Consider the following 23,012-nt stretch of genomic DNA (forward strand, 5'->3'; position numbering starts at 1 on the left):
GACCATGATGTAGGCAGCATGAATCTTCTGACAGGTTCCCTTTAAATCCTTATGTTATTCATAACAAGAGTGAAACTTTTGACGAGACTCTTTTAGGTTTCATGGTAGGAATAATTGTTTGATTTGAAGGTGATATGAAAGGACTATGACACAAAGGAATCTTGATATCAAGACGATTCTTTTTCTAAATGACATGACTAATAGATTTGTGCTTCAACGATCGTCAAACTGTTGTAAAGGAATATGAAACACCTCCCTGCAGAATTTCACTGAAGATGTGAATTGTCAATCATGCACTGTCTTATACTAAACGCAATTAACTTTTCCTTTTGACCTCCAAGGTTCCCCCAGCAGAGATGTGGGGCCTTCATTAGGCCTGAAGAAATCCAGCTCATTAGAAAGTCTGCAGACAGCCGTAGCTGAGGTGACTTTGAATGGCGACATTCCTTTCCATCGCCCACGCCCACGAATTATTCGAGGACGAGGCTGCAACGAGAGCTTCCGAGCTGCTATCGACAAGTCCTACGACAAGCCACCTGTTGATGATGACGATGAAGGAATGGAGACATGTAAGTTACGCACTGCATATTTACTCCTCAGTGGTGGACAGTCCAGTCAGTGATCATCTAATTCTAATTGGCACTCCCACCCATAACCAGTAAATGGGAAAACTTTCAGACTTATTTGTATCTGAGAGAACCAAAGTATGGTTTTTATACATTGATTCTAGAGTAGAGTTCATCCGGGCGGTCATAGAAACTTTGTTTTTGCTTTCCTCTGTCCAGACATCGAAACTGTCTGGAAATGATACATAACTGATCTTATTAGTGCTGCTTTCCATTTTCTCATCAGGTCCCAGAGTAGTAATGTACCCAATTTAGACAATTGATTTTTTTTTTCCTTGTAGTAGAATTAATAGGGTTTTATTGAGGAAAGTTCAATACAACAGTCCATTTAATTGATTAAACACAGAAAATCCTGGCAGAGTGCTGCTCATCTAAGGCCAGTTTTTAGACCTTCATTCCTATAAACCTTGAAAATATATCATTTTACTCTAGACATTATCTTATGGTGCCACATTGAAATTCCTGTATCAGAACATTTTAGTTTCTTACCTTTAAGGTTCTAATGTACTGCTTGCTCTACACCTTTAATGGGTTCTCCAGCAATATAATAAAATGGACCCTGTCGTGTAATTCAAATGGCAGCCTATTTTAATCATGTTCCAGGATGGGCTGCAGTCTGAAGAAACACGGCTCCTAAGACCTGAGTCTCAACTTACAGAGGAGCTGTATTTTAAACACTTATCTGTGTGCTGCTGGAGAAGGGCTATGATATCAGAAGATATAATGTTCTCCTCGGCTGACTGTGCATGGAGGTCTCAGGCAGAAAAAAAAAATTCTTTGCACTCAGTCAGCCATGGAGAAGATAAATTTCTCCTTGGCTCACTGAAGTGTGTGTACTTATGATACAGCTCCTCTGTCTGTTGAGACAGCAGTTTTTGGAGCTGTGTTTCAGAAGACTGAAAACTGTCTGCCGTCTGAATTACTTGACAGCGGCCATTTTACTATATTTTTTGAGAACCCTGTTAAGTACCTTTTATACGATGCAGTCATAGGCCGAATAATTGTTCCTATGAACATCTTTCATGATCATTGTTGCCATGGATTGCAACAATATATGGGTGTGTAAAATATATATAAAAAAAAAGGAAAAAATGCCAGCTTACCCGGTTGGTTCAAAAAGATAAGCTGCTCTACTGTATAGGCTCTCAGCAACGGATAAATGACAGGAGCTGTTGCCAACAATAAATGCGAAAAGGAGATGAATCCAGCGAGCCAAGTTTGAAGTACATAAAAAATCTTTTTCTTTATTTCAAACGTAGATTAAAAATATTTATCCATAGCAGCATATTATAAATATAGGCAGAGATAGGAAAAATTACTGCTGTAAAGCGCACGGCAAGACGCGTTTCGGCTAAACCTTTATCATTGCCATAATACACATTGCTATTTTTCTGGGATATAAGAAGGAAAAGATCCTAAGATAGGTGATGCTATAGTTAATTAAGCGTTAATAGATCACACTTGTGGGCATCCACCTATAAGATTAACTATTTAAAAACAAGTGTTAACCCTAACAAAAGCTAATACGCTAGCAGTAATTTTTCCATATATTTTTCAAATATTTTACAATACATGATATAACAGAATATATATATGGAGATTTTATTCTCATGTTATCCTCCACAATACTTCCATAATATAATTTTTACTCAAAAAAATATATATTTATGAACTTAAAACAGAGCAGGTTATAATTATTAACATAAGGATCATAATTTTTGGATTTATTAAAAATCCAAAAATTATGATCCTTATGTTAATAATTATAACCTGCTCTGTTTTAAGTTCATAAATATATATTTTTTTTGAGTAAAAATTATATTATGGAAGTATTGTGGAGGATAACATGAGAATAAAATCTCCATATATATATTCTGTTATATCATGTATTGGGGGGGGAAGACAGGTCAGTTAAATTTTTATGCACGGTTCTTCTTTTTTCAGAGGAGAGAAGTTAGTGTCAGAGGTGTTTGGCAGCATCTTTCTCCTATCGCCCCATGAAAAACGCATGAGCGCTCATGTGTGTGGGTGAGTCGGTTAAGGCCCTGTCACACTAAGCGAGATCGCTGCTGAGTCACTAGAACTGTGACATTATAGCCATCTTACCAGCGAGATCTCTGTGTTTGACAGTGACCAGCGACCAGCCCCCCTGCCGGGTATCGCTGATCGTGCCCAAAATGTCTGGACATATTTTTGGTCGCTCATGTCCCGCTGAGTCGCTTGTATCGTTACGTTTGACACCTAGCCTAACGACCTCGTTAGCGACTCAAAAGGAAGACAAGGTGTGGATTAGCGGCCCCAACGACCACCGACATCGTTACAAAGGTCGCTATGACACGCTAGATCATTGCTCCGTCGTTGGGTAGATTGGACTGTCTGACATCTCAATAGCGATCACATAGCGATGCGGCAACGATCCCTGTCGTGTCGTATCGCTGTCGGGATCGTTATAGCGTCACTAGGTGTGACGGGACCTTTAGAGAACAGTTTGCTGATTGAATGCCCGACGACCTGATGGCAATTATGTATGGCCAGCTTAAGTGTATGATCAGCAGTCATTTCTGGATGTACAGTTGGTCACCAGGGGCAGACAGAGTTAATATATACAGTATGTTTTTGCCCTATATTGGAGAATGGGGATTCATTTCCTCATGTGGAAACAAGGAAATACTTCCGTTTTTTCATTAAAGTTGAGATTAAGATTGTCACATATTCATAGAAGAGTCAAGAAAATTTGTCCTGAAATTCTTCAGGGCTGACAAAAATTATATGAATGCAAAATTTTCACAGGAATTTTCAAATTGGAAAAAGATTGTCATTTAAAATTTATTTAACATTCCACATCAGATTGCACTTTAGTGTCAGGAACAAGTGCCACATGATTTCAATTTAATTTCAGTTCATTTTTTAACAATTTCAATATACTCTCTTTCTTTTGGATGTTGACAAGGAGCAAATTTGTGTTTGATAGAGTTCTTTACCGTAGTCTAACCTGAATGATCAGGTCGTTATTTAGGTGAAACTCTCACTCTTAAGCCTCATTCACAAGTCAAGTTTTTTTCACATAAGTTTCATCAGTGACTCAAGTCCGAGTTTCGCAGAGTTTTATTAGTTTCTCCTCGTATTGAACAGTCCATAAAAATTAGACCAAATGCGATTGTTGTCCCGATTTTTTTTTGTTTGACCCATAGACTTGCATTTCTGATTTTGATCCGACACTGGGATTAAAATCAGATATGTCTCCGCGATTTTGCATGGACCACATGGCTAGCTCGGTAATTTTCTTTGTTTTTATGTTTTATTTTCTATTTATATTTTATTTAATATTACCGTACATTTTGTCTGCAACTAAAGTGGAAAAAAAATTAATGGCAGTACGAAAAGGTAAATTATCTACCATGTTTACGGAGGGGATGATTTCACGAGAGAATTTAGAAGAATGGCTTAGAAGAAAAGTGACAGGCTGACTCTTCAGATAACAACATTTCTGTTGTCTGACAGCTTTACACATCGCAGCTCTCAATATAAAATGTGTATATCTGCAATGCCTGTTGGATTATTTGATTCTTAGCCATATTACAACTACATATGTTTATTACGTAACATCTAAAGATTTTTCTTTTATGTTGAAAGTGGTAAATCACACAAGTGTCAGACGAGCCGAGCCGATCTACCGTCTGTGCCACTTGATTGATAAAATTGCTTGTTCTGCATCATGTTAGACTTAGTTGCATTTTTGTTTTTGGAGGAATGTTGTGCCTGTTTCTTCTCGAACAGAATAATTACTGGATTTTTCAAAAAAACACAATCTGTGAGCGACAAGAGTAAGTGAGGAAATGGCGTTTTCCTGTACTTTCCTACTTTGAGGGATGGCGTGCTCAGTAATGAGTCTGAAATGATGAATTGTAATTATTCATCATTCTGTTTCCATACATTGAACAGCCACCTCAGACAATTGTGCCTTGCCCTTTTCCCACCCACCATACGTCTCTTTAAATTACTAAATTATGTTTGCTGAGGTCATTGCACAATGGGAAGTTTCTTTATGAATGGAAACAAATTAGATTACATTTTGTCTAGCCATGGATTTCATACCGCACAAAGGCTAAATGTCAGCCCGTGCCGGCCGTCGCAGGCTAAGAGGTTAGGCTTGTGTAACGTGACCCTAATTAGCTTGGCCTAAAGGATATCACTGTCATCTTTCAATAATGGAATCCCTCAGACAATGGTCATTGTGCTGACACACGGACAGTGCCTTAAAATGATTTCAGCCCACATCACGGTTGGGATATAGATCACATTTATTGGAGATATTGAATCCATGACCCTCTTTGTCCCCTTAAGTTTCAGTGTTATGCTCCCAACCCCTGAACCACTTTGCTGTTTTACCGAAACAAATTTAGAGCACCGTAAGGTTCTGATCTGGTTTGGAGATCAAAATAGCTGTAAGAAAAGGTGGGCCCCGATCTGTCTAGAAAGAATAGGATGTTTTGTGAGTGCAGGACTATACGGAACCACCTGAAACCAAGCAGATCACACACATGGGATGAACAGCAACAAATGAGTATCAGCAATAGAATATGATTTATTGAGCTTTTGATTTGGAAACCAAAACATTCTTTGAATTGCTCTGATAATGAGACTTTGTAGTGCCCAAACACTACTGTCCATGCTGGAAAACACAATATAAATTGCTCTTATGTTATAATGTTGTGTACATCTCCCTCAAGGTGCAAAAAATAAAAAAAAAAGCAATTTGACGAGGCATGGCCTCCAGAAAACTTAAGGGTTCCTGTGGTGTCTGTTATATTAGGCCAGGTTCACATAGCGTTATGGCATTTTGTTTTATCGGATGCGTTAAACGGACTGTGCTAATGCTAGTCTTCTTTTGATCGCGTTTGAGCAATCACGTTAGCGCAGCTGCTCCTTTTGCACTAACCGTGACGGACCCTCGAACGTGGTAGATCGCTTCCGAGGGTCCGTCACAGCGTAACGGGACGTCGCTAATGCATGCCGATTTTGACCTGCGTTAGCGGTGCGCTAGGTTATGGCAGTCTATGGGTGCGTTAACGGTTGCGTTACATCGCGTTAATGCCGCTTTGTAACGCATCCGTTAAACTGACTGCCATAACGCAATGTGAACCTGGCCTTAAAGAGAACCTGACCGCATCAACGGGCAGCATGATTCTGGCCCTGGCTGCATCATTTCAGCCATGTGCGTTTGACTCTGAAACGCCGTAGCGAATCGGAGAAAAACATGCCTTAAAAATCGCCGAGGACAGAGCCACAAGGAAGATGAGTCAGACAGGTGGGTCTCTGCTGCTTCTCCCTATCTGCTCTCTCACTACGAGCATGTATAGGCAGACACCTTTCACTACACAGGAGCAGGCGGGGAGAAGCTACCGAGGACCCGCCTTTCTGACTAGTCACCGTGTGGCTCTGTCTCTGGCAGTTCTCAAAGTATGTTTATCTCACCTCTACGATACTAAGGAAAATCTGAAAGCCTGAACAGTTCGGGGCTGTGAAGACAGGAGTTTAGGAAGCACTGATGTAAATACTGTAAATTGTGAATTACAGCCTCTATGAATCACTCTAGGATGTATTAACAGAAGCATACAGTCTAGATCACGTGAAGTCATTATTTCCCTCTACTCCTCTTTGGTCAGACCTCATCTGGAATATTGTGTCCAGTTTTGGGCACCACATTTTAAAAAAGACATCAACAAACTGGAGCAAGTTCAGAAAAGAGCGACCAGAATGGTGACCGGTCTGCAATCCCTGTCTTATGAGGAAAGGTTGCAGGATTTGGGAATGTTTAGTTTGCAAAAGAGAAGACTGAGAGGAGACTTAATTGCTGTCTACAAATATCTAAAGGGCTGTCACATTGTAGAAGGATCAACTTTATTCTCATTTGCACAAGGAAAGACTAGAAGTAATAGGATGAAACTGAATGGGAGGAGACACAGATTAGATATTAGAAAAAACTTTTTGACAGTTAGAGTGATCAATGAGTGGAACAGGCTGCCACGAGAAGTGGTGAGTTCTCCTTCAATGGAAGTCTTCAAACAGAGGCTGGACAGACATCTGACTGGGATGATTTAGCGAATCCTGCTTTGAGCAGGGGGTTGGACCAGATGGCCCAGGAGGTCCCTTCCAACTCTACGATTCTATGATTCTATGATTCACTCTGGTCTTTTCAGCACATTCCACAAATGCACGATCGGATTGAGATCTAGGAAATTTGGAGGTCAATTCAACACATTGAATTTTTTATTTTTTTTTTCTAACCATTATTGAATAATTCTTGCAGACAACCTCATTGTTGTCCACATGATGGACATTTTCCATTACTCCATGGTCCACTTTGATGCTCATTGTAGGCCCTTTTGTCATTTGTTTGGGGTAAGCATAGACACACTGGTCATTAATCAGTTTGCTTTCCCATATGTACCAAGCTGTGAGTGCTCTGTGTGACCTGACCCTTTAGATACTCATGATGCTTACTGTGCTTCACAGGCTGTCATTCGGAACATTTTAGTAAGTAGTAAGCTCATTCCAAGAACCCAAAAAGGCAAATCGCCCCATATTAAGGGAAAAATTCCATCTCTGCTACTTATACGGAAAAGGAGTACCATAGTTACCAGAGTCAACATCTCATCTCAAGAATTTAGTTCCTTTAACCCATAATATTATATTTATCAAGAAAGACATCCAGGCCCTCCTTGAACTTAGTAGTGAATTGACCATTACATCATGTGGCAGAGGGGTCCATAGTCTAAAAAAAAAAAAAAAAATATCAATGTCTATGATTATGATTGAACCTTCTTTTCTCCAGACTTAGAGGATGCCCCCTTATCATCCTTGCAGATCTAAGTGTAGAAAGATCATACAGGTCTCTGTACTGTCCTTTCGCATATTTGTAGATTGTAATAAGATCGTCCATAAGTTATCTTTGTTTCTAAACTGTATCTTGATAACCTGTCTTGATATTGTGGTCAACTCAGTCCCTTTAATAACCTTGTTGGATCTTCTCTGCATCCACTCTGGTTCAGCTATGTCCTTTTCATACACCGCACCCAAAATTGTGCAGTGTTCAAAGTGTGCCACACATCTCTTTGTCAGAGTGCACTCACACTAGATCCCTAACCACAAGTTTGGATTGTGTGCAGTTATTACATTGTTTTTTCCACTATTCTGAGGCTGTGACTGTATGCAGTCGAGCCCACATACATGTCGGCATGAGAAATGTGACATCCTGCTCGCCTGCAGTCTTTCCCCAGCCCAGAGAGAGCTGTTCTTTGTGTTCTAGAGTCCCAGCTGGTTCCTAAATTGGCTTTTTAAATCTGGAAGGTTGAGGAGCCTGAACGTAATGAAATAAGAGCAGATTGCCTTGTTTTGGGCTTCTAGTCACAAAAAGCACCGAGCTTGCTCTTTGCCGTGCTGAAATTGCCTAGTTCAGTCATGATGGCCATCTCTTGTGCATTATCAAGGTAGAAGGCTTTCAGAGGAGGCATCATTTTGTGATGAGCAAGTCAGCTTTATTTCCTTTACAGTCCTGCTCTAATAATGGAAGTGACTAGTGTACGACGAGCAAACGAATGAATAGCATGCTATGTGACTTAATTAGCATGTAATAATATATACTGTATTTTCTATTATGCCTACAATATTTAAAGAGTGTATGGCAGCTCGCGTAAATTATACAGTATGTTAATCATTAATTATACCATCATGTATGCACTTAGGTAATTAATGTATTTAATTGAGCCTTAGTAAAGTCATCCTTCCTGCATCACTATTGGGCATGACCGCTGTGATCACAAGCGCCATAATAGGCCGCATTCTGTTGAGTGTTTGCCGTTTCCTCCACACCCACCCAAAAACAAAAAAAAAACCTTGTTTAGATAAGAATAGCAGTGTGGGGCCTATTAAAAAATCATTGCATTGTATCGTAATACTTACATCAGGTAATACCCACACCCGTCTGGAGCCGCTAAACAGCTCTTCAGAGTGAGATAAGGGGAAGACGCCAATAAAGACTCCCATCATGACGTGTTTCATCTGGACTATAAGATATTTCTAAGTCTTCCTTTAACAGATACAAATGGGCCTCACCTGAATGGTTCAATGGCGTAGGGTATGTTAGAGAGGTCCTAAGTATTTTTTGTACTTGTCCGTTTGCCCTGGGTGTGATGCCGTGACTTCTTTGCCACATATGGTGTGCTTCTGTAGATGTTCACATTTTACAAAATTTATTCTGGTGATCAGAGCACATAACTAGAACATAAGGTCATTTTTCTCACAAGGGCTCCTTGCACTCTGGACAATTTATCTGTCTTGCTAATTGTTATATAGGCTGTTGCCGTGTAGTGAAACCTTTGCATATTATGTAGACTGTTTACTTATGTCCGGATCTCCAAACTGTTCTTTATTTTTTTTAACAGCTGCTAATAGGTCACAGCTGGAATCATTGAACAGCAGTTCTTCAGAGCTGGGTAGGTGAGGTTGAGCGTAAGATGTCCATGCATGGTACTTTAGCTGGCTTTCATGTGTCCCTAAACCCATTATTTGCTGTAGTGTGTTGATTGTTGAACACTCAGTGCCTAATTAAGGAACATGGAAGAGAATCAAAACTTTTTCTTATTTGCAGGGGTTGGCCATTACTATTGTTTTACTGATTTCCTACCCTGAGGGCGCAGTAAGAAATACATGAAGCTGTCATGCTCTGGTTAGGAGAGCCGCCGGCCAGTCTGTGCACTGTGTTCTGATCTCGTTCCAATTTACACGGCTGTCTAACTGTGCCTTTAGGACTGTGCCTTTAGGATAGACAATCAATACCCAATCAATGGGTGTGCGACACCCGGTACCCCCAGCTGTTAATAGAAGATTTTGGATTCTGCCGGGAACACAACAGCTCTATCATTTCTAAGTGGCCATGGCCAAATACTGCAGATCCTATTCAAAAGAATAGTGGGTGGATCTGCCGGCCATGGCCACTATAGTTTTGACAGAGCTGCTGTGTTTCGGCAGCATTTGAGACCTTCCTGTTGACGGATGTCACCCCTCCAATGATCATATCTTGATTGTAAGAATAGGCCATCAATAAAAAAAATAGTGACCAATCTCTTTAATATTGATCAGCTTTTGCAAAGTTATGAACTTTTGTATTTTCAATGCTTTACTTTGCCTCCTCCCCGAAGCACCATGCCGAAGAGATGTTTTAATTTCCCAGCTCAAGCTCCCTGAAAAGCTGCTTTCAACTGCTGATTGGCAAGAATACTACTCTATTTACTACATTCTGTGCAAGCTGGGGTGTGGCCTCCCTTTCCTGAGCTGGAAATTGTATTTAAAGGCTTCCCCTGACTGGTGTCCAGTGGTTGGGACCCGGTCCGTGTCTGCCCTTATTCACACAGACGTCAACTTTGACACATGATAAGGTTTTTAATATTAGACAGTGTAGGACCGCCCCGACCGCAGAGTCACCTTGTCGATGGTGGGACGGCTTTTATGCTATGTTTGATCAAATACAGTATTCCTAAGAACTCTGTATGATTTAAATGCACTTTTGCTTTTTACTTATTTAATTATAGCAGGGTTTTTTTCATTTTGTCTTTTGTAGGTTTTTGTATGCTTTTTGTCCATGTGAACATGCATTTACATGCTGCATGTGTACCAACTCAAACCATACTCTATTTACTAATCCGTGTATCATACATATCCTCTCTCTGCTCCCCTCTCCCATTCTCAGGCAGGGATAGACCCTAAGGACGTAGTCAGGTGGCCATATAGCACGAACGACGATCACGTTGCTTCGCAGTGCATGGACTGGCCGGCGGCTCTCTCAATCTGAGCGTGACAGCAGCATAGAAATACATGTTGTCACACTCGGGTCAGAAGAGCCGTCGGCCAGTCCGGGGATTGCGATGCGACTGTCGTCTGTGTTATATGGCTGTCTGGCTGCACCGTCACACAGATTGTTGGTAAATACAGTATGGATTCTTGCTGGGCAGCAGTCGAAAGCAGATTCCTAGGAAGCTTGAACTTGGCAATTCAAACAGCCATGTAGCTTGGTGTTTGGAGGGAGGCAAAATAAGGTTATGAAGTATATTACAAAAATTAATTACTTATGTAAATAAATAAAAAAAAGTTTAGATATTTATCTGCACAACTAGTTATAGTTAATTAGTATTATAACCACAGCATACAGTGGTATACACTTTCTATATCTTTCATTTGGGAAAAAGAAAACTTTTTCCAGCGGCCTGCACCATTGGAAAGTGCAGTTGGTCACATTTTTTTTTATTATTAAAGAAAATTACTTCCGTTGTACACCGCCCAGAGAGAGACCAAGCAGATCATTTGCTTGGCTTCCTTCAGATGATTAGAGCCTAATGCATATATTTACATTTTTGAGCCCAGATCTATATCCATCATATACAGAAACGATTGGTTCAGACGGTGTGTACTGAGCCTTAATGGAAGAACAGTGCAGACATAATGTAGGTGCTATGTTATGCCCTTATTACGGTTGTGTGAAGACAGCCAGAGCAATTCTCAGCAAAGATCTCTTACACGTAGACATGCCCAAAGCTGAGCTTATCCTCAGTGCATCCAAGTAAGCAAGAGGGGAAGGAGATGGGCGTAACCAGAATTTTGGGATGATCACGAAGATAATATCAAAGTTATGTAGCCTCCTCTAAGTTAAGATAAAATCACGTATTTTACAGGTAGTAATTACATCCAACTAATACTTTATCAGGTACCAGTAAGTCCCAGCTAGAAGTATTGAACATTTCTACAGACTGGGGTAGGTAATTTGTTTGCCAAGTGATTCACCTCTGTTTCTTTGTAAACTGATTTGTTATTAACGAACCATTCCATATTTTGCTAATACACTGGTGTTGGGTGACGGTTGAGGTCTGGTGATCTTGTGGGCACAAGTATACAACTGAGACATCATTGTCGGTTTTGCATAATACAGTGTCTAACTAATTCTAATACTTTACCAGGTGCTAATAAAACACTGGTGGAGCAAAAGAACAGTTCAGCCCCATTGGGTAGGTTAAACCATTGCCCAATTTTGGGAAGCTTCTCGCCTTGACTATGGTGTTCTAGTACTAAAGGGTGCACGCTTCACTTTAAAATGGTCTCTGTGGTCTCTAGCATAGTCCATTGATGATCCTTATATTTGATTCCATGCTTTTTACCCAGCTTTAATGCTTAATGTGGTATCTTCTTAATTTTTTTTGTAGTGGAAGAAGACACCGAGGAGAGTTCGAGATCAGGACGCGAGTCTGTGTCCACTGCCAGTGACCAGCCTTCCCATTCTCTTGAGAGGCAAATCAATGGCTCAGACAAGGCTGAGCGCAAAAAAGACAAGAGCGGAAAAGAAAAGAAAAAAGACAGAGACAAAGATAAAGGAAAAACGAAGAAAGGAGGAATGCTGAAGGGGCTTGGAGACATGTTCAGGTAGGTCATTTCAACAACTGAGACTTTTATCTTGTATAAAGTAAACACAGCTCGGTCTAAGCTACACATATTATGTTTCTCGCATGGATCTAAAAAGGTCTCCAAAAAGTTGGTGGAAAACCATATTTATCTGATGTTTCCAAGCCAATAACGGCATGGTTGAGACTGGAATAAAGGTACTGTCACACTTAGCGATGTACCAGCGATCCCGACCAGCGATATGATGCGGTCAGGATCGCTGGTACATCGCTAAGTGGTCGCTAGTGAGCTGCCACATAGGCAGATCTCACTAGCGACATCGCTGCGGACGGGGATCGCTACTTACCTGTCACACCAGGCGATCCTGCGTCCTCCCGCCCGGCTCCACACGTCGCTCGTCCTCACAGCAGGAAGCGCCACAGGAAGCTGACGACGAGAAACAGTCCTGAACGTTCTCGTGCGATCAGCGATAAGCAGCGGGGGAGCCGGTCGCTGGTAAGTATCAGACACAGAGATATCGCTAGCAATATCGCTATAACGTCACTAGTTATAGCGATATTGCTAGCGATATCTCTTAGTGTGACATGCCCTTAACTCTATCCAGCTCTGACCACTGGAGGTAGAGCTATAGAAAGCCAAGAGCAACTGAGCTGCTCTATTTCCATAACTTCCATGGAAATGAGTAAAAGTTACAGACACAATGTAGCGCAGTGTGTGGTCGGAGCTATATGGAGTTACTCTCATCCCAGCCATGACTTCAATGGCTCCTAAAAAAATGTAATCTCTTCATTTTTTTTTTTTTATTTAATTACAGCATTTGTTGGATCCCTCAAAAAATTACAATGATTTGCAAAACTTTCCTTTTCTCCAGTTCTTGATAACTGGCAAAGTTAACTTCTTACCTCGAATACGTGACCCACGTCTTTAAGTGAGATCTATACATCTGATTCTTTGGAAGAGTTAGCTGCTTTATAGAAATAGATTAAATTCTGCTCTGACTTTGCTTCTCCGATACCAACACAACTACTAATCTACATCAAGTCCTGTCATTCGAGGCCTTCTAATAGCAAGCATTTATTGTGGTGTTCATTAAACATTGATTTCTGCTCTTCTCCTTATTTCACTAAGGTCTTTGTAATGCGCAAAATGTGCTGGTTAATTGACTGGCTATTCTCACGATGTGCTACTTCTAAGTGTTCACTATGCCGGGCCGAGTACTTCAGTTTGTCATTAAAAAGTATAAAAGTGAAGCTGTGACTCTATTCATTTATCTTCTATATTGTAGCCAGGTTTGGGTGATGTAAGTGGATCTTAGTGAATTTCTGAGCTATCTTCTTAGGTTGATTGCCTCAAGGCAAAAAAAAAAAAAAAAAAGCGGAAGTCTTTGCAGCCTGCAGATGTCAGTTATACTGGAGAATGTCCATCTTTTTCTAACTTTTATCCCCAATTTGCAGACATTGAATGACTTCAACTACATAGAGAATTTTTTTGCTCCTTAGAAACACTTAAGGGGGTTTTACACATAGCGATATCGCCAGCAATATCTCTAAAGCGTCACCAATTTTGTGACGCAGCAGCGATATTGCTAGCGATATCGCTATGTGTGATACCTCCGACCGGCTCCCCCGCTGGCTATTGCTGTTCTCGCGAGATCGTCTACGTCCATTTCTCGTCGGCTGCTTCCTGCTGGCGCCGACGAGCGACGTGTGGACGCGGGCGGGAGGACGTCATCACCGCGTCTGAAAGGTAAGTACCGACCGCTGCTACGTCGCTGTGAGATCTTCCTGTTTGGCAGCTCACCTAGCGACTATTTAGCGATGCGCCAGCGATCCTGACCGGGTCATATCGTGGTCGGGATCGCTGGTGCACCGCTAAATGTAAAGGGGGCTTTACACTAAACTTCTCGATTTATCTTCGAGTCCTCCGCCAAGTAGGGTCAACAATGCGTTTGACAAGAGGTGACAATCCTGAGCAGCAAGCAGGTATCTAAGTGAATTCCCACTTTGCATTTAAGTGGTGGTATTGTTATGGACCAAGAGGATTTAGGTTACAAAAACTGCTAGTCTTAAAATCTTAACACTCTCTTACTAAAGATTGTACTTGCATCTATCCCTGATCAAATTGTGATGCACAATCAATTGGATTTCACAAAGTGACAGGACTTATAAAATATGTCTAGGTTAAAAAAAAAAAAAAATTTTGAAGATTTTTGACTTTTTTTTTAAATGAGGAATTGCGGTAAATTGAAATTCTGTGCCCTTTCTTCCCTTTTTTTGTCCCCTCATACCTTTGGTCTTTGTTGCCAAAGAGTTCTATTTTAACCTCATCGGTCCACAGGACTTGTTTCCAAAGTGCATCAGCCTTGTTTAGATGTTCTTTTGCATACTTCTGACTCTGAATTTTATGGGGAGGACGCAGGAGAGGTTTTCTTCTGATTACTTGTTCTTAAAGAAATCGTTCAGGGTTTTATAAGAAAAGTATCTTTTATTGTAAATTACACTTAAAGACTCAAATGGATAATGCATGCCTGATGATTAAAGGCATTATCATCTTGATAAACAGAAGTGCACAACTTCCCAATGTCATAGCTTCCTACATTTAGTAGGGCGATGCACCCCTGCTAGTTTGACATTTTGGACCAGTGGTATTGTTGCACCATTGGCCTAAACTGTGCACAGTAAGGCAGATTTGTTTCTCCAGTCACAGGAGCACAGTGGCACTAAAGTCGGCCAGATGCAGCAGTTTGGTTGCCTTCAGAGCAGCACTTACAAGCTCTACAGAAAATAGCGTGTAAGCGCTGCACTCTTTATATGAGAGACCAGCCGCTGCACATCTATTGTGGAGAATGAACAAGATTTTTAATAAGAAACTAACAGAAAATACTTTAACAATGTTTATTCATCTAAGATGATGAGACCACCCCGTTGGTTGCTTGTTTTTTCTTATATTCGATTGACATATTCTTATACACCTAATCAAGTCATCAGTTGTGTATGACCGCTAGATGTATGAACATGTGTTTTTTAGCATTATTGGTTGCTTTTACATTGACATTTTTACTTTCCATTTTTGAAGTTAAGGCTATGTTCCCTAGATTAGTTTTTGAAGATGCAGATTTTCAGCTCCATTTCTGCACCTACAGTTGTGGCTAAAAGTATTGACACCCCTGCAATTTTGTCAGATAATACTCAGTTTCTTCCTGAAAATTATTGCAAACACAAATTCTTTGGTATTATTATCTTCATTTAATTTGTCTTAAATGAAAAAACACAAAAAGAATTGTCCTAAAGCCAAATTGGATATAATTCCACACCAAACATAAAAAAGAGGGTGGACAAAGGTATTGGCACTGTTCGAAAAATCATGTGATGCTTCTCTAATTTGTGTAATTAACAGCACCTATAACTTGTGGCACCTAACAGGTGTTGGCAATAACTAAATCACACTTGCAGCCAGTTGACATGGATTAAAGTTGACTCAACCTCTGTCCTGTGTCCTTGTGTGTACCACATTGAGCATGGAGAAAAGAAAGAAGACCAAAGAAATGTCTGAGGACTTGAGAAACCAAATTGTGAGGAAGCATGAGCAATCTCAAAGCTACAAGTCCATCTCCAAAGACCTGAATGTTCCTGTGTCTACCGTGCGCAGTGTCATCAAGAAATTTAAGGCTATGTGCACACGTAACGGAACTCTCGCGGAAATTACCGCGAGAATTCCGGATTTCCATTCCGCGGGAAAATTGCATTTTAAATTCCCGCGATTTTCCCGCCTAAAAAACTAGCATTTTGCAAGCGTAATTAGCTTGCAGAATGCTAGGGTTTTCCAAGTGATCAGTAGCATCGCTTGGAGAACTGATTGACAGGTTTGTCACACTCGTCACACATAGTGTTTGACAAGTGTGACCAACTTTTTACTACTGAGGCCGCCTATGCAGCTTCAGTAATAAAAGATAGAATGTAAAAAAAAATAAAAAATACTGTTATTCTTACCTTCCGACGTCCCGCGCATCCGTTCCCAGTAATCCTTTGTGAAAATGCCTGCGATGGCGTCCGTTCTCGCGGGATCGCGACTTCTCGCGAATGACTGCGAGACTTCGCGATCCCGCGAGAACGGACGCCATCGCGGGCATTTTCGCAAAGGATTACTGGGAACGAGAGTGTGGAGAGAGGCGGGAAGGCTGCGTGGGACGCCGGAAGAAGGTGAGAATAACAATATTTTTTATTTTAAATTCTATTTTTTACAGGGATATGGTACCCAGAGCCCGGAGGACAGTCTCCTCTCCTCCGGGCCGTGGGTACCATCCGCAATTGTTCTGCTTACTTTCCGCATGTTGTTCACAGCCACATGCGGAAAGTAAGCGGAACAATACATTCCTATGGGTGCGGCATCGCTGCGATTCCACAAAATCATGAGCATGCTGCGTTTTTTACCGCAAAGCGATTCCGCCGTGGTAAAAACCGCAGCATTAGCACAGCATTGCGGAATCCCATAGGAATGCATGGTATGCTTATTTTTCGCGGCAAAATCGTGCAATTAAAACCGCCGCGGAAACGTGAAAAAAACGCCACGTGTGAACTCAGTCTAAAGCCCATGGCACTGTGGCTAACCTCCCTAGATGTGGACGGAAAAGAAAAATTGACAAGAGATTTAAACGCAAGATTGTGCGGATGTTGGATAAAGAACCTCGACTAACATCCAAACAAGTTCAAGCTGCCCTGCAGTCCGAGGGTACAACAGTGTCAACCCGTACTATCCGCCGGCGTCTGAATGAAAAGGGACTGTATGGTAGGAGACCCAGGAAGACCCCACTTCTTACCCCGAGACATAAAAAAGCCAGGCTGGAGTTTGCCAAAACTTACCTGAAAAAGCCTAAAACGTTTTGGAAGAATGTTCCCTGGTCAGATGAGACAAAAGTAGAGCTTTTTGGGCAAAGGCATCAATATAGAGTTTACAGGAGAAAAAAAGAGGCATTCAAAGAAAAGAACACGGTCCCTACAGTCAAACATGGCGGAGGTTCCCTGATGTTTTGGGGTTACTTTGCTGCCTCTGGCACTGGACTGATAGACCGTGTGCATGGCATTATGAAGTCTGAAGACTACCAACAAATTTTGCAGCATAATGTAGGGCCCAGTGTGAGAAAGCTGGGTCTCTCTCAGAGGTCATGGGTCTTCCAGCAGGACAATGACCCAAAACACACTTCAAAAAGCACTAGAAAATGATTTGAGAGAAAGCACTGGAGACTTCTATGGTGGCCAGCAATGAGTCCAGACCTGGATCCCATAGAACACCTGTGGAGAGATTTAAAAATGGCAGTTTGGAGAAGGCACCCTTCAAATATCAGGGACCTGGAGCAGTTTGCCAAAGAAGAATGGTCTAAAATTCCAGCAGAGCATTGTAAGAAACTCATTGATGGTTACCGGAAGCGGTTGGTCGCAGTTATTTTGGCTAAAGGTTGTGCAACCAAGTATTAGGCTGAGGGTGCCAATACTTTTGTCTGGCCCATTTTTGGAGTTTTGTGTGAAATGATCAATGCTTTGCTTTTTGCGTCATTCTCTTTTGTGTTTTTTCATTTAAGACAAATCAAACGAAGATAATAATACCAAAGAATTTGTTTTTGCAATCATTTTCAGGAAGAAACTAAGTATTATCTGACAGAATTGCAGGGGTGTGAATACCTTTGGCCACAACTGTATTAAGTAAATTTAGATTACTTTGTCTTTTTTCATTGCGTATTTGAGTGTTTGTTTTTTTTTTACATGTGTTTTTATCGCGTTTGAGCCATGATGGTGAACAAGCCAAAACCTTAACAGGCTAATTAAGTTCTGAAACCTTGTTCAAAGTTATATGAGCACAGAAATTTCCAAAATTTCCCAAAATTTTAAATTGGCCCATGTTCCGATTTGTAATTCTTAAAGTTAAAAATGAAGTAAATATATATATATATATATATATATATATATATATATATATATATATATATACACGCACATACACACACACACACACACACACACACACGACACATTTCCTCTATAATATATATATATATACTAGATTATGGCCCGATGCTATCGCATCGGGAGGATGCGATAGCATCGCACCTCTTGCCATGTTAACCCTCAACACACACACTCCTCTCACCTTTCACCATCTCCACTCACTCTTTCACTCCACATACGACCCCTTCTCTCACTCCGTCTCTCATACTCACGCCGTCATCGCCGCTGCTCCACGATCCCCGACATCTTCTTCCGCCGGCGACATGTTCTTGCGGTGACGCAATCTTGAGTATCGTGAAATCCCGCGATACTCAAGAAGGCGTCGCCGGAAGAACATGTCGCCGGCGTGGACGATGTCGGGATCCAAAATGGCGTCGGCGAAATCTTGCGAGTTTTCGCCGACGCCATTCTGGATCCCGACGTCGTCCTCGCCGGCGACATGTTCTTGCGGCGACGCCATCTTGAGTATCGCGGGATTTCGCCGATCCAAAATAGCATCGCCACAGGAACATGTCGCCGGTGTGGATGCCGTCGGGATCCAAAATGGCGTTGGCGAAATCTCGCGAGATTTCGCCGACGCCATTTTGGATCCCGACGTCCTCCACGCCGGCGACATGTTCTTGCGGCGACGCCATCTTGACTATCGCGGGATTTCGCCGATCCAAAATGGCGTCGCCGCAAGAACATGTCGCCGGCGTGGAGGACGTCTGGATCCAGGATGGCGCCGGCGGAAGAAGATGTCGGGGATCGTGGATCAGCGGCAATGACGGCGTGAGTATGAGAGACGGAGTGAGAGAAAGGGTTGTATGTGGAGTGAAAGAGTGAGTGGACATGAGTGGAGATGGTGAAAGGTGAGAGGAGTGTGTGTGTTGAGGAGGAGTGGTGTGTTGAGGGTTAACATGGAAAGAGGTGTGCGGTGACGTCACCGGTTACAACTGGACGGAAGTTGTTACAACCGGAAGCTGCTTAGGGCATTTATTATTTATTATATATATATATATATATATTTTAGCTGAAGAGCCCGGCGCTGCCCGGGCATAGTAACTAACTGTGGTTAGTTATAACAAATTATAATTATCCTCCATCCCATAGTCCCGTGCCCATATACCCATCATACATATCCTCCATCCCATAGTCCCGTGCCCATATACCCATCATACATATCCTCCATCCCATAGTCCCGTGCCCATATACCCATCATACATATTCGCCATCTCATAGTCCCATGCCCATATACCCATCACACTTCCTCCATCCCATAGTCCAGTGCCCATATACCCATCACACATCCTTCATCTCATAGGCCTGTGCCCATATACCCATCATACATATCCACCATCCCATAGTCCCATGCCCATATACCCATCACACATCCTCCATCCCATAGTCCCGTACCCATATACCCATTATGACATCATCATCACCATGGCAACCGTTACGACATAACCGTCACCATTGCAACCTATTAAGACATCATCGTCACCATGGTAACCATTGTGACAGCATCTCTGCCAGTGCAACCTATTATGACATTAGCGTCGCCATGGCAACCATTATGGCATCATAATGAGGGGCGGGGCTTGCAACCTATGATGACATCAGCGTCGTCATGGCAACCATTATGACATCACAATGAGGGGCGGGGCTTGATACACACACTTTTTCCCCATTATGTAGATAGGTGCAAAATTGCTTGGTGAATTGGATCGTGTGGGGTTAAAATTTCGCCTCACAACATAGCCTATGACGTTCTCTGGGTCCAGACGTGTGACTGTGCCAAATTTTGTGGCTGTAGCTGCGACGGTGCGGATGCCAATCCCAGACATACACACACCCACATTGAGCTTTATATATATATATATATATATATATATATATATATATATATATATATATATATATTAGATAATATAATATAATTTTTTTTTTTCCCCGCATAGCTACAAAAGACGTGTCATCTTTAACTTTAAGGTACTGTCACACTTAGCGATGTACCAGCGATCCCGACCAGCGACATGACGTGGTCAGGATCGCTGGTACATCGCTAAGTGGTCGCTAGTGAGCTGCCACACAGGCAGATCTCACCAGCGACATCGCAGGGATCGGGGGTCGCTACTTACCTGTCACACTAGGCGATCCTGCGTCCTCCCGCCTGGCTCCACGCTCGTCTCTCCGCAGGAAGCTGACGACGAGAAATGTTCCAGGACGTTCTCGCGCGATCAGCGATAACCAGCGGGGGAGCGGGTCGTAGGTAAGTAGCGCACACAGCGATATCGCTAGCAATATCGCTATAACGTCACAAGTTATAGCGATATTGCTTAGTGTGACAGTACCTTTAGCCTCTTTGTAGATCATTTCATCTTCCGCTTGCTTAATTCTTCGCAATAGCAGTAATTTTTACAAGGGTTGCCCAAACTTTAACATGCCACTGCATGTCTAGGTATTAGTTCTGGAGACAAGATGTGTGCATGAATTTTGAAAGTGATTTGAGTATAATAATAAAAAAAAAAATAAAAAAAGTAATTTTCACATAAGCAGGCTTTGTCACGTATTACTGCTCAGCCCCACTCAATACATCATTTTTTTTTTTGCTGTACTGGACAGAGCTCTTTCTGATGACTACGGTAATTGTCATTTCTTGCTTTCGGCAAGAAGTTGCTCAGTATCCACCCACACAGAATAAATAAAACACTTGTATGGACATCACAGGAAATTTCCTAGACCAAAGCCTCGTTAATTCTCCCCTTTCTGAGTAGCAATTCATTATTAAAGTTTATTAGAGGCACAAAGTATGATCTGGAAGATCGCTTATTAACCATTTCACTGGATTCAGTTATGGGTAGTAAGTGCACTGTACTGCAAAGTAATTTGTACTGGAAATTGTACTGCAGCAATGTTCTCTAACCCTTGGCTCTCTAGGTGTTGCAAAACTACAACTCCCAGGATGCCTGGACAGCCAGTGACTGTCCAGACAAGTTGGAAGTAGCTGGAGAGCCACCGGTTGGGGTCCAGTGTGGTAGAGGCTCATGCATCATCTTGTATGTTCGGGGTGCATGTAACACAGATCTCCTATATGGCCACTATACATATCAATGGTGGGAAAACACCGCTCAGTATATGCAGAGATTTCATAAGAAGAAAAAAAAACTGCAACATACTCCTTCAGATGGTATATACTACATTATACTATACTCTCCCATAGAGGCTCTGATTTCCGTTCTTTAAAAAGACAAGACTGTGCATATGTGGCAATTACCGCAGAATGATACTGTCCACAAATCTGCACAAGATGCAATTTTCTAAGGCTGCAGAATGGGCCATGAGTACTGTATATCATTGGTAATGATTTCACCCTTGGACCTCCTCCGATCATTAAAACCTTAGGACAATGGTATCCATGTACAAAGTATCACATACATAAGTATGGACATCGCTGTGTCATTTACTGCAACAAAGGGACCTTGATGATCGTACGAGCACTCCGCTGATCAGTTATTCTCCACCTAATCATAACATTTTAAAATTCTTGCAAATCCTTCTCAATAATTTTCATTAATTCTCTACACTTCAGGTATTTTTCCGACCAGTAATTCTTCAGTTATGCCATTTGGCTCCACTAAAATTACATACATTTAACTAAAAATAAAACATTTTTTTTACTTCTATTAATAATTACCTTTAATTAGAGTGCAATCTTCATTCCTTCATTCATTTTCATACTCCTAGATACAATTTTCAGCCTTAACTAAGTTTCAGTTTTTTTCTTGTGGAATTTATTCTATCAGTAATATAGGCTGGGTTTGAGTTTTAAGTGTTTACAGATCAGTACAGCTTCTATCCTGCACTTATTTCCTCTCGAATATACTCCTTTTCTGTTGCCTGTTCTTCTTTCAATCAGATACTTTCTTCCTTTCCCCTTGCTATGGAGATTTTGTGTTGAATTTTGTCTTCCTTCCTGCTGCTATCTCTAACACTCAAAGAAGGGAAGAAAGAGCAGAAGGTGCCCAGTGAGCAAGGAACAGGAGGTCTGACAAATTTGTAAAGAACTGAAACACTCTACAGCAGGGGAGGGGAATCTTTTTCTGCCAAGGGCTATTTGTATATTTATACCATCCTTCGGGGGCCATACAAATTGCGCCATAACTTTGCAAACAAAATTTGTCATAGTACCGGTGTCGGGACGTAATCTTACATTTTACTCACCTCGACGCTCCGTAGTGAACACTGCTTGCGTGTGCTCACAGAGCAAGAACAATTTAATGAGATGTCGGCTGTCAAAATACAGCTGCCGCCCCAAGCACTGTGGTTCACGGGATTCTGTCCAGGGGGCCCGATAAAAGGTCATCGAGGGGCCGTCGCGGGCCTGAGGCCCCTGCTTTACAGCATCTAAATGTTAAAACATTTTTAATGAGAACTAGTTAAAAAGTTGTTTAACTTTTGGATTAAAAGCAAAAAGAATTATAAAATAATAACAAAAAATTGTGCTAAGGCGTAACGTTTGATTTCCCCCCCCCCCCCCCCCGTTAAGTTATTAAAAACAACGAAATGTGATCTTTAGATATAATGTGGAGATGCCAAAACAATTAGTCACCTCACTATCGTTGATTTTCACGGATGTCTTACCAAATGCGCTGTTCCATCATAGCCATAAATTAGTGACAGGAGATTAATATATTACCTGCTGCATATTCCGTTTCCTCTGTCCTTGTTCACATTTACGTCACTTGACAAGTGGAAAGGTTTTAAATACAAGAGTTAGGACTGTCCCACAAGGGTTGCCGTGACGTGGCGGGATGGCTTCTACATTATTTTGATCAAAATTATGTTAACTAAATACCCTCATTATTACTATTATTACTACCTTCATGCAATTTTTGCAATATATTTTTTTACTTTTTTATTCCAGGATATTTGTTTTGTGTTTTGCTTTTGATTTTCT

At 41.5% G+C, this 23,012-nt stretch overlaps 1 protein-coding gene across 19 annotated transcripts in view; it reads left to right on the plus strand.

Moving 5' to 3' along the window:
• Positions 1–23,012, plus strand: part of PARD3 (par-3 family cell polarity regulator) — a 656,180-nt gene that overhangs the window by 437,248 nt on the left and 195,920 nt on the right. For 7 of the 19 annotated variants that reach the window (XM_073581663.1, XM_073581668.1, XM_073581666.1 and 4 more), the window contains 5 exons: positions 342–569; positions 9,071–9,121; positions 11,386–11,433; positions 11,636–11,683; positions 11,879–12,095. In XM_073581663.1, coding sequence (XP_073437764.1) covers positions 342–569; positions 9,071–9,121; positions 11,386–11,433; positions 11,636–11,683; positions 11,879–12,095 — 592 coding nt within the window. The remainder of the gene's footprint in view (positions 1–341; positions 570–9,070; positions 9,122–11,385; positions 11,434–11,635; positions 11,684–11,878; positions 12,096–23,012) is intronic. The other 12 variants (XM_073581671.1, XM_073581674.1, XM_073581673.1 and 9 more) reach the window with 4 other exon arrangements.

This window comes from Dendrobates tinctorius, unplaced genomic scaffold (genome assembly GCF_039654945.1).
Source record: "Dendrobates tinctorius isolate UK_male_01 unplaced genomic scaffold, ASM3965494v1 ptg000070l, whole genome shotgun sequence".
NCBI lineage: Eukaryota > Metazoa > Chordata > Amphibia > Anura > Dendrobatidae > Dendrobates > Dendrobates tinctorius.